The sequence below is a fragment of the Puma concolor genome, chromosome C1 (assembly GCF_028749965.1).
Source record: "Puma concolor isolate L17-30 chromosome C1, mPumCon1.1.hap2, whole genome shotgun sequence".
NCBI lineage: Eukaryota > Metazoa > Chordata > Mammalia > Carnivora > Felidae > Puma > Puma concolor.
In genome coordinates this window covers 25,641,609-25,657,696 of record NC_141674.1, presented here as the reverse complement: position 1 = coordinate 25,657,696, position 16,088 = coordinate 25,641,609, and the positions used below count along the sequence as shown (strand labels likewise).

Genomic DNA, 16,088 nt, shown 5'->3' with positions numbered 1-16,088 from the left:
TGGGACTCTGCAGAAACACCACAACAAAAAGGTGTATGGAGATCCTGGAACAGGGACAACCCCACAGTTGAGGGTGCCCTATAGTTGAAGCAGGTGGCAGCCAGCTGTGCAATGAAGACCCAGCTCCAGAGAGAGCAGAGTTTCAGGGCAGCCCCCAGGGGAGTAGGAGAAAGAAGCAGACACCCAGGTTGTACCCCCGGAAAACCAGATACCAGACTTAAGACCCTGAGACCAACTCGGGCCCCTCCTTTGGTGGGAACTGGGCTCCCCGCCCCTCTCCCCAGTCCTGCCCCATCACCATGGAAACTGCTGTCACTAGAATCACAGGGGCCACACCAGCCTTGTGTTCTGCACAGTTTGAACGATATTGCCATCATTGCCATTCCTCTGAGACTGTCTTCTCTCTTGACTTCTAGGGCTGCACCTGTTTCTGCTTTTACTTCTAAGTCTTCGTCTTAGTTTCCATGGACTTCTCTTCCCCTGCTCATCCCCAAAGCCAGTGTCCTCCAGAACTCGCTTCTCTGTGCACATCTCATGCTGGGCGTTGGGCGTGCTTGTCCAGACCCGCCCACCTGCACCCCATGCTTTTGTCCTCCTGAAGAACCACTTCTTTCCTGGGGTGCCCATCTCTCTAGCCGTTCATGTCCTCATGCAGGCTCTCTTCCCTCCCTGGCATTCCCTTTTCTTCTCACACTCCTCGTCCACCCCGTTCATCTGGATGCATCCTGTTCATCTGGTGAGACACAGCTCCATTGTTCCCTTCTCCCGGGGGCCTTGCCTCCAGGCAAGTGTGTGTGAGGTCTGTGTGAGGTAGGGGCCTTCTCTGTATGCACCTTCACCATAATCCCCATCACACCGCATTTAGGGGTAGGGCTATGCCATATTCCCATCGGTGTCACCAGTGCCTGGTATGCTGTCTGCATCTAATACTTGCTATCTCTTGATTGAATGTGTGACTTTCAGTGTCTGTATGGGTTCAGAGAACCCACAAGGCTGGACTTAGTGAGTGAAGACCGTGGTTACAGCCTCCCCACATCTCCTGGGTTTGGACCAGGCTGCTAGCTCTGGTCTGGAGTCTGTGCGGCTAGATCCTATCTCTTTGGTGGTGATAGAGCACCAACTGTACAGTTGTAAGATCCAAGGAGCTGGAGGTGGGCAGTAAAGAGAGGTGTCAGAACCCCCAGCAATCTAGGGGTATCTCCCTTAGCACATAGGATTTAAATTGCCTCTTGCCACATGACAGGCACTTGACCTGGGTGAGTTTGGTTGAACTATGGGTGTTCCTGAAAGATGGCGAACGGTTCATTCATTCATCAATTCAACCAGACCAAGAGCTTAGTTTAGGCCAGGCCTTGTGTTGGATACCAGAGATACAAAGATGAATGAGTCACAAACATAGCAGTCAAGGAGCTCGGTAAGATAGGTAAGTCAATGGATGGCTCTGATACAGCAGGAGCACATAGAGGGAGCATCTCTCCAGACTGGGGCCATGAGGGGGATATGGGGAAGCCCAGGAAAAGCTCCCCACTGGGTGAGGGGCACCAACTGGTACACATCAGTATGGTGGTGTATTCGTTCACTGGGGCTGCTGTAACAAGCAGAATGGCTTAAAACAAGAACAGACATTTACTTGCTCACAGTTCTAAAGCTTAGAAGTCCAGAATCAAGGTGTCAGTGTAGCTGTGCTCCCTCTGAAGACTCCAGGGAGCAATCTGTCCTTCTTCTGGCTTCTGGTAGTTGCCAGCAACCCTTAGCATTCCTTGCCTCACAGATGTGTCACTCCAGTCTCTACCTCTGTTTTCACCTGGTCTTCTCCCCGATGTCCCCTCTGTATCTCTGCATATAGTCTCCCTCTCCTTTCTCTTATGAAGACATCAGCCATTGAATTTAGGGCCCACCCTAATCCAGCATGACCTCATCTTAATTTGATTATATCTGCAACAATGCATTTATTTCCACTTAAGGTCACATTGACAGGTAGAGGGGCTAGAACCTGAGCATATCTTTTTGGCGGAGACAACTCAACCATGGCAGGTGGTGTGAGGGTGCATGGGGGTAGGAACATTCCAGGCAGAGAGAAGTCTCTGAAGCAAGAAGATAAGAAGAAAATGGGCGAAGACTAGAGAGGCTTGGAGGATGGCAGTTGGGGCTCCCGGAAGACTTGGTGAGGGAAATCTCTGGTGCCCCAGGAGCAAGGTATCTCTAGGAAGGACTACTTTTCGCCTCTCTCCCTCCCTTCCCACCTGGGGGCACCGTGGGAACAGGGTCCTCAAATTGTTTCCAGTATTTCAAAAGCCAAAGAAGACTGATAGTCACCTGCACAGGAGCCGCTCAGGCAAGCCTATAGTCTGCTTTGGCCTGGAATTAGCCCTATCGATCACAACCTCTGATTAGCATTTTATAGACTTTGATTTCTATAAGATGAGAAAAAGTCTTCAGTAAGAGTCTTAATAAATGTGGTCAGTTTCGCAAAGCAAGTCTTACCTGGCTCTCATCAAGGATTTCTAATACAAGAGGTCCCCGGCCCCCTGCTACAGCCCCCAGCTACCTGCCCTGCACCTGCTCTTGCCCCTGCCACTATTCTCATCTGGGCAGCAAGAGTGACCTTAAAGTGCAAATCGGATCCTGCCAGGCCTCAGCTGAAGAATCTCTCAATGAAACCCAAACTTTTCCCAGACCCTCAGGGCCCCACCCGACCTGGCCTCTGCCTGCCTTGTCTTGGGCCAGCAACAGCTTCAGCGACCTTTCTGTTACTCGAACACTCCAGGCTGGTTGCCTTCGGGGGCCTTTGCACACGCTGCCTTTATGATAGGAAGCGTCCTCCTACCTCCTTCTCTGCCCTGCTCTTCCCAGGGCTGGCACCTATGAGCCTCTCCTCTTGATTCCACATCACCTCTCCAGCCACTCTCTTGAAAGCGGGTACTCTGTCTCAGCACGCTGCCTCCTTCACCGCATTTGCCACAGCTGATAATCTTTTAATGGGTTTGTGTATGTGGGAGTATTGCCCATCTCCAGAAACAACTGGAAAATGACACTCTGTCTGTCATCTTCGCCATTATCTCCCCGCACCCAGCGCATGGGAGGTGTTTAAATAAATGAAGGCAGTAAGAGGTCTGCACCTTCAGCCTCTATCCTTTTGACTGCTGAATTGCATTGTTTCCGCAGGCAAAGGACCTCGGGCTCCCTCCTCTTGCCTCCTGCTCCCACTTCTCCAGACCTCTTCAATGCCAAGCCCTTGACTTTATCTGATGATCAGATCGGCTAAGCTGAATGCAGAGAGCTGGCCTTTGTAATTCATGGTCTCAAAGATCAGCCCTTTAGCCTTGTGTATGATTCACCTGTAAACTATTGATTACTAATAGGGCCTCTCCAGCCCATGCCTGGCTCCCGGCCACAGCCTCTCCTTTCCGGAGGCGCGGGCAGCATTACCAGGGAGAAGAGTGGGAGCACCAAAGTTGGACCCGGACTATAATTACATAATGTAATACTGGCTCACTCTCAAACCAGCCCTTGACCTTGGACAAGTTACTCAACCTCTCTAAACCTCTGTATTCTCATTTTTAAAGATGGGAATGAAGCCGTCTTTACAAGATAAAGATGGTTGTGTGGGCTAAGCACATGCAAAAGTGCTTTGTACACGGTGGTTGTTATATGAACAACCTCGTTGTCTTTCATTTCCACCTCGTCTCCATATTCTCTCTGCTCAGCTTCCTATCAGATGGCTCCCCCTGGGATTTCATTCATTCGTTCATGGATTCATTCAGCCATTCAGTAATTCGCCCTCAGGGAGCTCAGTGGGCCTCTAACTCAAAGAGGACAAAGCACAAGTTCCTCTAGCTAATTCCGGAGCCTCATTATCTTTACTCTCTCAGCCCAGCTCTGTTTCCTAGGACATCCTGACGCCACTTGAACTCCAGTGTGGGAGTTGCCTCTCTTCCCAGCCCCTTGACCTCCCTCTGCCTCCGGGTCTTGTCTCATGCTATTAATCCAAAGAAAACACACTCCCTTTCATGCTGTACAGACTTCAAGCCTCATCAACTCCTTCCTTCCCCGACGAGTCCGGCCCAGAGCACCTCTCTTTCCCTCGAGCATGCACAGCAGCCCGCACCGCCTACCCCCTGGTCTGCTCCCGTGGTTGGGGTCGATTTCACAGTGCATCGAGAAACGTAGAGAAAGCAGACAAGGAAGGGGGCAGTTGGCACAGCAGGGAGTACACCGGTTTGCTCAGCTTCCTGGGGAGCTCCTTCTTCCTCTTTCCAGTCAAGTGCGGGGGCCCCAGGCTTCCAGTCTGGTTCCTGCTGACCGCCTTGAAGGGAAGCCCATCTGTCTTTACTCTGCCAGAAACCCTCAGCGGGGTTGCCTGCCAGCGGAACTAGAGCCCACACAGCTTCTGGTGTGGAGGACCTCCACCTAGACCTGTAAAAGGGTTTGCTCGGGAAGTCCAGGGGATCCATTTGAATCCTGTTAGAACTAACTGATAGCTGAAAATAAGAAACACACACATCCAATAAGAAATATGTGAGTAACGATTAAATCTCATTCACAATGGAGTTTTTAAAAAATAATTCAGAGGTGCCTGGGTGGCTCCATCAGTTAAACGTCCAACTCTTGATTTCAGCTCCGGTCACGATCTCACAGTTGGTGAGATCAGGCCCCGTGTTAGGCTCTATGCTGACAGCGTGGAGCCTGCTTGGGATACTCTCTCCCTCTCTCTCTCTGCCTCTTCCCCACGCTCTCTCTCTCTCAAAAACAAATATTTCAAAAAAGAATTTAATACAAAATATGCAAAAGAAAAACATGACAAAGAAGAAAACCATGAAACTTTACCAAGGTAAATGAACTAAGCCCTAAATAAGTTATCTACAGTGTTCCTGGCTGGGGAAAATAGCATAAAGATATCAGTTTGCCCAAATTGATCAACACATGTGTGCAATTCCATCAAATATCAGTGGGATTTTTTTTGGAACTTGATAACTGTAAAGTTCGTGTCAAAGGATAAGTTTACAAAAATAGCTAAGAAATTTGGGAGGGAGACTGGAATATGAAGAGGGACTTGCCCTGTAAGAATATCAAAATATGATGGGGCACTTGGGTGTCTCAGTCCGTTGAGCATCTGACTTTGGCCCAGGTCATGATCTCACAGTTCTTGAGTTTGAGCCCCACATCGGTCTGTGTGCTGGCAGCTCAGATCCTGGAGCCTGCTTCAGATTCTGTGTCTCCCTCTCTCTGTGCCCGTCCCCTGCTCATGCTCTGTCTCTCTCAAAAATAAATAAACATTAAAAATAGTATTTAAAAACAACCGGGGGCGCCTGGGTGGCACAGTCGGTTAAGCGTCCGACTTCAGCCAGGTCACGATCTCGCGGTCCGTGAGTTCGAGCCCCGCGTCAGGCTCTGGGCTGATGGCTCAGAGCCTGGAGCCTGGAGAATAATCCGATTCTGTGTCTCCCTCTCTCTCTGCCCCTCCCCCGTTCATGCTCTGTCTCTCTCTGTCCCAAAAATAAATAAAAAAACGTTGAAAAAAATTTAAAAAAAAAAAATAAAAACAACCAGAATAACTTTAAAAACATAATACCAAAATATGAAATAAGAAAACAGAAGTAAGTTGAGGAGGCATGTTCATAGTACCACAAGTAGCATCCATATAGACAAAGGAGGAAGACCCTGGAACTAAGAAGAGCGTCTAGAATCGGACTCATGACCAAACCTATAGCATTTCAAACCCATGGGGGGAGCCTGGATTATTCAGCGACAAGTGTCCTCCTTCCCCAGGTATTCGTGAGCACCATCCAAAGCTGTCGGGCACATCCTAGGCACCGGGGCCTACCGTCGTGAGTAATACCTGCTCTCACACTCATGAAAACGGTCTTCTAGTTGGGGAGACAGGTAGTGAACAAATGAATAAACTAAGCACGGACTATAATAAATAGGAGGAAGTAAACAGAGCATTTTGATAGTCAAAACATGGGTGGTAGTGGGACAGTTGAGTGTCCATTTGGAAACATAATGAACCTGAAAACCTCAAAAAATAGAACTAACAAAGTCTGGGGAAATATTAAAGTTTTGCTGTCTAATCATTGTGGGAAGGAGTGGATTTGCCCAAGCATAACATGACCCCCCAGTATCCTTAAAGAAAAAGATTACCACACTTGATTATATAAAATGAATAACCCCTACACCGAAATAGACACTGTGGACAAAATTTAAAGGGCAAAGAGATACCAGACGCTAGGAGAAAATATTAGCAATGTATGAAAAACAAATCAAAAAGTATAAAAATAATAAATAAAAATTATACTAGAGTTACAGTTAACTGTAAATAGAATTTTAAAAGACAAGTAACTCAATTAAGATGAGTAAAGTTTGTGAAGACATACAAATGGCCAATGAATATATGCAAAGATATGCACCCTAACTAAATTATCTAAACTTAAAACACCAGTGAGATTCCATTTTGGCTTAGCAGATGGGCAAGTATTTAATATAGAATATATTTACAACATTGTAATATCTGATGTTGATGAGGTAAAGTTTAGAGAGAAGAGTCTTATGAATGCTGTTTAGTGGGAATATAAATCAATATGATCACTGAAGAGAATAATTTAGCAGCATTTATCAAAAATTGTTAAGTATGACCCATCTTCCCCCCAAAATTCTTGCTACAATCAACTGAAATATTAACAGAAATGTGCAAAGCTACCTGAAGATGGGAGCACTCCCTGCAGTCTTTTGTGAGATAGTAAAATACAACCATGTCCATTTTTGTAGAGAAAAAAAATGAACTGTACATATTAGGTACATAAAAGAGTCTTAAGTGAAAAAAGTGACATGAAATTATGTAAAATATGGTCCCATTTGGGGGGAAAAATGCAAGTGTGCAACACTGAAAGTCTGGAAGGATATACACCAAAACTAATATCAAGTAAAAAGCTTTGGAGAACAGATTGGTTTGTGTAAGAAAGAGACTTTTTAAAAATTCAGTACATCTATATATTGTTTGTCTTTTTCTGCCTTGAGCATGTCTTATTTTTATAAGTTAAAAAGAAATTTTTTAAAGGAGATAGTGATAAATGGATTAGATCCTAGAACAGAAAAAGGACATCAGTGGAAACACTGGTGAAATCCAAATAAAGTCTGGAGCTGAGTTCATAATAATGCACTGATTTGGTTCCCTAGTTGTGACGAATGTACCCGGGAAATGTAAGACATGAACAATGGGAGAGAGAGTGAGAGGTCTATGGGAATTCTCCATATTCTCTTTGCAACTTTTCTAGAAGTCTAAAACTGTTCCAAAATAACAACTTGATAATAAAAGAGATTGAGAGAGAAGAGAGTCACCCAGACTAGTAGTCAAAGTAGCTTTGACAACCAGAACATTTTGTCCTGGAAGAATTCAGGATTCCTACTCAGCTACCCTGCTCTGGGAGCTCTGTCTGTGGCCTGCAGTCACCCTCCACATGGAAACCCCTGCCTGGCCTCCTCGAATCCCTAGGGATTATCTAAACCAAGCCTATGTGTAGCCAATATCCTGAGTTCTGTTCCTAGAGACCAAGAAGTAGGCTCACCCCTCTCCCCAACACAGCTCTGTCACCCCAACAATCCCTTACCTTTACCCGCGCCCACACACACACACACACACACACACACACACACACACCTACACACACACACACACCTCTTTTCCTAAGACTTAGTTTTGTAGAGCAGATTTAGTTTCACAGTAAAATTGAGACAAAGGTGCGGAAATTTCCCATTTGCCTCCTGCCCCCACACATGCACAACCTCCCCCACTGTCAACATCCCACAGCAGAGTAGTACATTTGTCACAAATGATGAGCCTACACTGGCACATCATTATCACTCAAAGTCCGTAGTTTCCATTAGGGTTCACTCTGATGTACATTGTATAGGTTTGGACAAATGTACCATGAAATGGATCCACCAGTATAGTACCCTAAGAGTGTTTCCACCACCCTAAAAATCCTTTGTGCTCCACTCATTCATCCCTCCCAGCCATCCGGCCCCTGGCAAGCACTTACTTACTTACTTACTTACTTACTTACTTATTTATTTTACCATTTCCATAGTTTTGTTTTTTCCAGAATGTCATGTAGGTGGAATCCTACAATGTGAAGCTTTTTCAGAATGGCTTCTTTGACTCAGTAGTATTCATTCAAGTTGCCTCCATGTCTTTTCATGCCTTTTGAGCTCACATATTTTTAGCACTGAATACTATTCCATCATCTGGATGTGCCACAGTTTATCCGTGCACCTACTGAAGGAGATCTTGGTTGCCTCCAAGTTTGGGTAGTTACGAATAAAAGTGCTCTAAACGTCTGTGTGCAGGTCCTTGGACAGATCTAAGTTTTCAACTCCTTTGGGTAAACACCAAGGAACATGATGGCTGGATGGTATGGTAGGAAGAGTATGTTTACTTTTGTCAGAAATGTCCAGACCATCTTCCAAAGTGGCCGTACCATTTTGCATTCCCACCAGCAATGTGTAAGGGTTCCTGTTTCCCTCCTCCTCAACACTTGGTATTGTTGGGTGTTCCGGCTTTGGGACATTCTAAGAGGTCTGCCGTGGCATCCCTTTGCTCTTTTCATTTGCATTTCCCTGGTAACATGATGTGGAGCATCTTTTCATATGCTTATTCCCCATTTTGTGTATCTTTGGTGAGGTGTCTGGTAAGGTCTTTGGCCCATTTTTAAATCAGAGTTATTTGTTTTCTTATTGTTGACTTTTAAGAATTCTTTGTATGTTGGGGCATCTGAGTGGCTCAGTTGAGCATCTGACTTGGTTTCAGCTCAGGTCATGATCTCAACGATTCATGAGTTGGAGCCCCACTGTCAGTGCAGAGCCTCCTTGGGATTCTCTCTCCCTACCTCTCTCTGCCCCTCCCCCACTCACACTGTCTCTGTCTCTCTCAAAATAAGTAAAACTTAAAAAAAAAAAAAAAAGAATTCCTTGTATATTTTGGATAACAGTCCTTTGTCAAATGATGTCTTTTGAAAATATTTCCTCCCAGTCTGTGGCTTGTCTGCTCATTTTCTTCATTTTCTTGACATTGTCTTTTGCAGAAGAGAAGTTTTTAATTTCAGGGAAGTGGAGCTGATCAGTGGTTTTTTCCACGGATCATGCCTTTGGCATGTTATTTAAAAGTCATCCCCACACCCAAGGTCACGTAGGGTTTCTCCTATGTTGTCTTATAGGAGTTTATAGTTTTATGTTTACATTTAAGTCTGTGATCCATTTTGAATTAATTTTTATGAAGGGTTTCAAGTCTAAATTCATTTTTTGCATGTGGACATCCAGTTGTTCCAACACCATTTGTTGAAAAGACTGTCTTTGCTCCTCTGTCAAAGATCAGTTGACTGTATTTACATGGGTCTATTGCTGGGCTCTCTATTCTGTTCCATTGACCCACTCATCTATTCCTTCACCGACACCATACCACCTTGATTACTGCAGCTTTGTAGGAAGTCTTGACATCAGGTAGTGTCAGTCTCCAGTTTCATTCTTCTTCGATATTGTGTAGCTGTTCTGGGTCTTTCACCTCTCCATATAAACTTCAGGCTCAGTTTGTCGATATCCACAAAACGACTTTTTGGGATTTTGATTGGATCTAGGCCTTCTCGGCATCCCCCTCACAGTCTGGGAAATGGATGTGGACTCAGGAGTGATGTCTGGGGACTGTTGTGTGCCGTGGAGGGACGGGTGGGGTTCGACAGTGGCAACATGAAGCTCATAATAATAAGCTGCACAAAAGCCACACCCCACCACCCCTGCCCCACTGTTAGGGACCCCCAGTGGGAGGAGCAGACTGGATGGAAGCCGTGCTGCCGGACACTGCTTTCTCTTCCTTCTTGCAAGTCTTTCTTAGGTTTACGACCTTCTCTGACCGGAAGCCCCTGGGAAGAAGGTGCTGGGCCCAGGGTGACTGCCTGCCTCTTCTCTCCGTTCAGGCTCCACTTCCTGGTGTTTGACACGGAGGAGGTCCATGACGTGCTACGCATCTGGGACGGGCCTGTGGAGAGTGGGGTTCTGCTGAAGGAGCTCAGCGGTGCAGCCCTGCCCAAGGACCTACACAGCACCTTCAACTCGGTCGTTCTGCAGTTCAGCACCGACTTCTTCACCAGCAAGCAGGGGTTTGCCATTCATTTCTCAGGTCTGTGCTCACTTTCTGCCCATCCCTCTCCATCTGTCCTGCAGCACGACTCCAGCCTCCCCCACCAACCCCTCTCCAGTGCCTCCTTTCCTCCATCCCTCCCCCACTGTGTGGAGATATTCATTGAGCAGGTGCTATGTGCCTGGGACCCGGTTAGCACTTGTTCAGATATCTGTGCTGAGCTCACTCGGCAGGCGAAGACAGGCAGGCAGCCTAAGAGACACTAACATGCAAATTGTTGAGTATCTGGAGGGTGAAATATAAACTATAATGCTCACCTTGGAACATCAAGGAAGATGTTCCAGGAAACACAGTGTCCAAGCTCAGACCAGAAGCATGAGGGAAAGGCAGTGTTTCAAGGAGGGGGTAGTCGATGATCATGTGCAATTGGAGGTGCCATGGAGTAGGACCTGGGGGCATCTGTGGGGGTCTGTTAGATGTAAAAGAGAGAAAAGGGCATCCTAGGTGCCAAGAGCATGTGCACAAGTAGAGAGGCAGGATAACAGCTTCCAGACATGTAGGCTGAAGCAAAGGGAGCATGGAAGGGGGCAGGCAGGCACGAGGTGATGGCGATGTGGGGCTCGATCATGGAAGAGCCACTCTGACATGCCTCACACGCTGGTTCTTAGTCTAGTGCAAATCTCCATAAGGACTGGGAGCCAAACATGAGTGATCTAAATTCGATTAATTATGTACTATAGTAGCCAATTATGGAGGAGCATAACAAAGAGCTACCAAAAATGGGCAATGCTCAACATCCAAGTCCCAGTATTAGATAATTCATGTATTGGTCCTGCCTCCCCCTGTGATGCATCGTCTCATCTCCTCTGAAGTGCCTCTTCCGTCACTCATTTCCCTGCACGAGTGACTCTGCCTCGGTTTATGCTTATGTTTATTATACAGCAGCTGTCTTCATTACCATCTCCTTACTCCACTGTGTGTGTGTGTTGGGGGGGTGGTTTCCATGGTGATTCCGGAGCAAGCCTGTGTGGCACCCCTTGCCACGGCTTTGCCTCCACAGTCTCACCTGGTTGGTATACTGACTAAAGGTGGTTAGGCATATTTCTGGCACCAGTTAGGCTGTAATGGTGTCACAAACCCTACTTCCAGCTCTTGTGTGCATCTGTTTTCTCCATGGAGATGAGCATTCAACAGTCTGTAGGGGAGATGAGGGTCTCCAGGATTATGTTCCTTTATACTCACTAACTTGCCCGATCAACACTCATGCAAGCGTCCAGCCTAGCAAGGAATAGCTCCTTGCAGGGCTCATTGCGAGTCTTCTTACTTGAAATCCTGGCACCCATTTGTCAATACCACAGAGACTCTCTGGGGACCATGGAGTAATGCCGATCTCATCTGAGATTAGGTTCCCACCACAGGGCAGCAAGGGAATCATTTTAGGTCAGCATTTCCCAACATCTGTTCCCTGGAGTTCCATGGACTGTTAATTGACGTTGCCGGAAAAAGAACTTTGCATGATCAAGCAACGTTAAGAAGGTGCTTCGGTCAAGGCAGACCTAAAGAGGCGATCTGTAATTTGGGACCCCTGAGAACTTCTAGTATGCTAAGGCAGGTAAATTCAGAAGGTATCTATCTAGTGGGTCACAATTCCCAAACATATTTCACCATGGATGACTTTTTCCTAGACTATCTCAAGAGACTAGCATTTTACAGGACAGACTTTGGAGACTGCTGGGATATGCTATAAAGGATCCCCCAGAAGTGAGGAGAGAACACTAAAGAGACAGCTCAGTCCACTCTCCGGGGAAAGGAGGACCATGAATAATTAAACCAGACATGTATTTTTCTCTGACTGTGCCCCAGCTAATGGTTATGGCTGGGGGAAGAAGAAAAAAAAACTCCTCTTAATTGCACTGAAAATTCCCCCATAGATTTGCATGATCTGACTTCCACTGCACGTGCAGTGTGGCCACATGGGACAGAGTCCCTGGGCACTCTCGTGAGCCGTGCCTCCGCCCAGCAGCCCATTCTGCTTCCTCATGCCACTCCCAGCCCGTAGACATAAAATTCACCCTTCAAGGTTCCTGTCAGGTGCCACTTCCTCCTAATCTCTCCGTTCAGAATAAATTACTGTGGCCTGTGGCACCCCTAGCACTTTACTTCTGCTTCTTCAGCACATTGTCAACTCCAGACACTCTGCCTTGGCTTGGAGGTGGCCATCTACTTGCCATTTCACAGGCAGCTCTTCGAGAGTCAGGGCCAGGTCCTGCCTTCAGACTCCCCCACAGCGTAGGCCACAGGTGCTCACACACTGCTTTCTGAATTAACAGCCACGTGACCACCTGAACGCACGAATGGCTGGTTTTCTCTAATGCAAGCGTGTCTTGAGACAAGCTGTCTGGAGCCTCGCGTAGGTCCGCAGAGAGGGGAGTGGGCAAAGCTATCTAGCCTGGGCTCCAGAAAGGCTGAGACCACCTGGCCCAGGGTCTGGGTGTAACTGAGGTTCAGGAAAGGTCACCTTCCCTGTTGCTGCCATCAGTGAGCAAATACCAGGACTACTCCGGGGAAGGGAGAATGGCTCACCCCATGTTAACTTTATAGTGTGTGTTTGACGGGGGATTGTACAGAAATGCCAGAGACGATTAGTGCAGGCTTGGCTTTATTAAGTAAACACGACTGTGTAACATCTAACATCCTGTCTGAACCACGTGGATCCAGCGTTTCCCCGGGGCTTTGCCAAGCAGCTCGAATTCAGGAGCATTCAGGAGAGAAGGTGGGAACAAAGAAGGTCAGGGAGACCCTGAAGGAGAGGGAAGCATAGTCACTGCCACCCACTGAGCCGGCTCCACGCTAAAGTGCTCTGCTAATAATTTTCACGGAAACCTTAGAATATGGTGGCCATTATTAATCCATGTTGCAGACATGGGCTCTGGGGCCCAGAGAGGTTTCTCATACAAGGTCATATAGTTAGTAAGCAGCACAGACTGGATCAAAACCCCCGTGTCTGATTCCCAGACCTAGGCTCTTAATCATTGCACTCTGTCGCCTCCCATATAAATAATCTTTCTGAATATGGTCAGAACAGTGAGCTATTTTTCTTCCAGGGAATCATTTACATGTGTACAGCACACTGTAGAGCTAGAGATGAAAGCTAAGTCTGTTTTTAATTGGGAAGGAAGAAGATTGATTCTTATTTGACTTTATAAATAAATTCAGTAAGTGTCAGATGGTGATGATTTGTTCATTTATTTATTCATTCAACAAATATTTACTGAGCATGGCTGTGTGCTGGGTAATGTTCTAGGCCCTGGGGAGACAGTTGGAAGCAAACCAGCCGAGGTTTCTGTTCCCACAGAGATGCACAAGTGATATACAATAAAGAAGCAAACACGAATTAGCAAGATTATTACAGATTGTGCAATGAAACAAATGAAACAGGATAATGTGACAAAATTGGTGGAAGGGGGTCAAGATTTGAGCCCAGAAGAATGCGATCAAAGAGGCCTGTCTGAGGAGGTGATATGGGAGCTAAAAACTGAGTGACAAGATGGAGCTGGCCCAGGAAACTCTGTGGCACCTTCGTTCTAGGCAGAAGGGCCAGCAGGTGCAAAGGTCCTGGGGAGAAGTGGGGAGGGGACTGAGTTTGATGTATTGGAAAATTTTACAGACATGGCTGGAATATAGTATAGCATATGTAAACAAATGAGCATGCCCATATTCTGATAAAACTTTATTTACAAGAACAGGCATAGAGCCAGATCTGACTGTGGGCCCTAGTTTATTGTGTATTGTTATTGGGTATAAGGTATCAGATACTCCAACTCCAGGCTCGTCCACACAGTCCTAGATCTTATAATGGGTGGTATTGGTGTGTACAGCTGCCCTGGGTGCGGGCTTCTCGAGCTTTTCCATTGAAAAGAGCAGAACAGAGTGCATGTATATCCACCTGCAGATCTGGAGGCTGTTAAGAGGCTAAAATCTTTTTGAGGCTTCACGTTTTTGCTGAAGAACTAATGTGAATTCTACGTTCTACTCCACAATAAATTCCTTTCGTTTTGTGCATGTTATTTTCCCCAAAATTTTGGGGTGGGGGGAACTGACCCTCCAAGCAAATGACCATTGTGCATCCTGTGGCCTCCAGAGCCTCCTGTCCCTGGGTCCGGCTGACCACAGTCTGAACAATGGCACAGGTGGGGTCTGTGTAGGCAGCTGGAGCTTGCAGCTGTCCCCGATTCTTTCTCTGGACTTTTTCTTCCATCATGTCCTTTGGTGTGTCTTCTCATGCTGCGTCTGTTCACTCATTCATTCATTCGTTCATCCTTTTATTTATTTATTCCTTCCCTCCGCCATTCATTTGACATTCGCTTTTAAAATACGTGGTCTGTTGTATGCGAAGTTAGGTTACCAGCCTGGGAACATCTCCCACATTCCCACATTTTTGAATATTTGATACCTCTCAGCTACACATATCTATTTTGAACTCTACTTTATCACTTGCTACGAACATCAGACTTCCCTTTGGTTTCAGTCTGATGGGTGGTTGGGCATTTGCCATGCAAGGGAGGACACAGCCTTCACCGGACTCCAGTTCTCCCTGCCCCTTCACACCCGCTGCTCAGTGCTCAGGCAGACCTGCTCCCAACCCGTTGGCAGACCCTTCTGATTGAATACGTGGAGTTTAGACTTAATCGCCTTGTCACTCCTGTTGGCAACATGATGTACACAAAATTCAAAGCTTATCTATGGAACAAGGCTTGTGTCATTAAATCGAATTGAACTCACTCCTACAATCGTGGCTGTGTAATCACACCTAAGTCGTGGTATCTCGTGACAGGTGAAGGTACTACTGGTAAAATAGCTGGTGGTCCCCAGTGGCGGTGGAGGCGGTGACAGGAAATGGGGTGAGAACAGAAACGGTGGCACTGTTGCTGCAGCCAGCGATGCCGGTGGGAGGTGACAGATTGTGGCAGTGGCACTGGCGGTGGGCGTGGTGATGGCAGTGAGGGTAATGAGCTGGAGCCTCATTGTCCGGCAGACATCTGGGCAACCCCACTTCTTCTGTTCCCTCATCCCAGTGTCCACAGCAACGTCCTGCAACGACCCTGGGGTCCCGCAGAATGGGAGCCGGAGCGGCGACAGTTGGGAAGCCGGAGACTCCACGGTGTTCCAGTGTGACCCTGGCTATGCGCTACAGGGGAGCGCGGAGATCAGCTGCGTGAAGATCGAGAACAGATTCTTCTGGCAGCCCAGCCCACCAACGTGCATTGGTACAAAGCAGCTGCAGAGCGAATCCTGCCCTCTGGTCCCACCGGTTGTGTGTTCCAGACCCTGTGGCATAAGTGGCAGCTGCCTCTAGAGGCTGGCCGGGAGAATTGGAGCAGCTGAAAGTTGCAGAAAGCCCCCAGTTTACCCTGCTTATATGCGCACACACACCCCCTCACATTCACACACTCACACTCTCTATACACGACAACTTCTTCCCTCCCCAAAACGGGCCCCCAAATTGCTAAGCCAGGCATGTCTGCCTCCTTTCTCCCCTGGCTCAGGCTATATAGGTTGGGAGGAAGGTGATGGGTGAGCTCTGCCAGGAAGGTCAGCAGGTTCCCAGATGCCCCTTCCATTACCTAAAGCACTGGAAGGGCACCCATAGGCTCAGGTATAAAGGAACGAAGTTTGCCCTTTCTCTGCTCAAGGAAATTATTGGTTACCTGGGTGTCAGATCTCCAGATCTGTCCTTAGTCTTAAGAATCTCCCCATTTGACCCATGAAGAAATGGAAACTCTGAGACTTGCCAAGGTCAGGGAGCTTGTAAGAGTTGGGGTGTGAATAATCGTGCTCCCTAGCCACTGGAGACTGGGATGGGGAGGGAGCTTGAAAGGAGGAGAAGACTGGAAAGAGAAATAGAAGCATCCAGGTGCTTACTGCCACATGGCCCTTTTTCTCAGGCAAAGTACTGAATGCA

At 47.2% G+C, this 16,088-nt stretch overlaps 1 protein-coding gene across 7 annotated transcripts in view; it reads left to right on the top strand.

Moving 5' to 3' along the window:
* The window catches only part of CSMD2 (CUB and Sushi multiple domains 2), a 602,428-nt gene that overhangs the window by 435,494 nt on the left and 150,846 nt on the right, over positions 1 to 16,088 (top strand). For all 7 annotated transcript variants that reach the window (XM_086716392.1, XM_086716389.1, XM_086716388.1 and 4 more), the window contains 2 exons: positions 9,963 to 10,165; positions 15,202 to 15,393. In XM_086716392.1, coding sequence (XP_086572518.1) covers positions 9,963 to 10,165; positions 15,202 to 15,393 — 395 coding nt within the window. The remainder of the gene's footprint in view (positions 1 to 9,962; positions 10,166 to 15,201; positions 15,394 to 16,088) is intronic.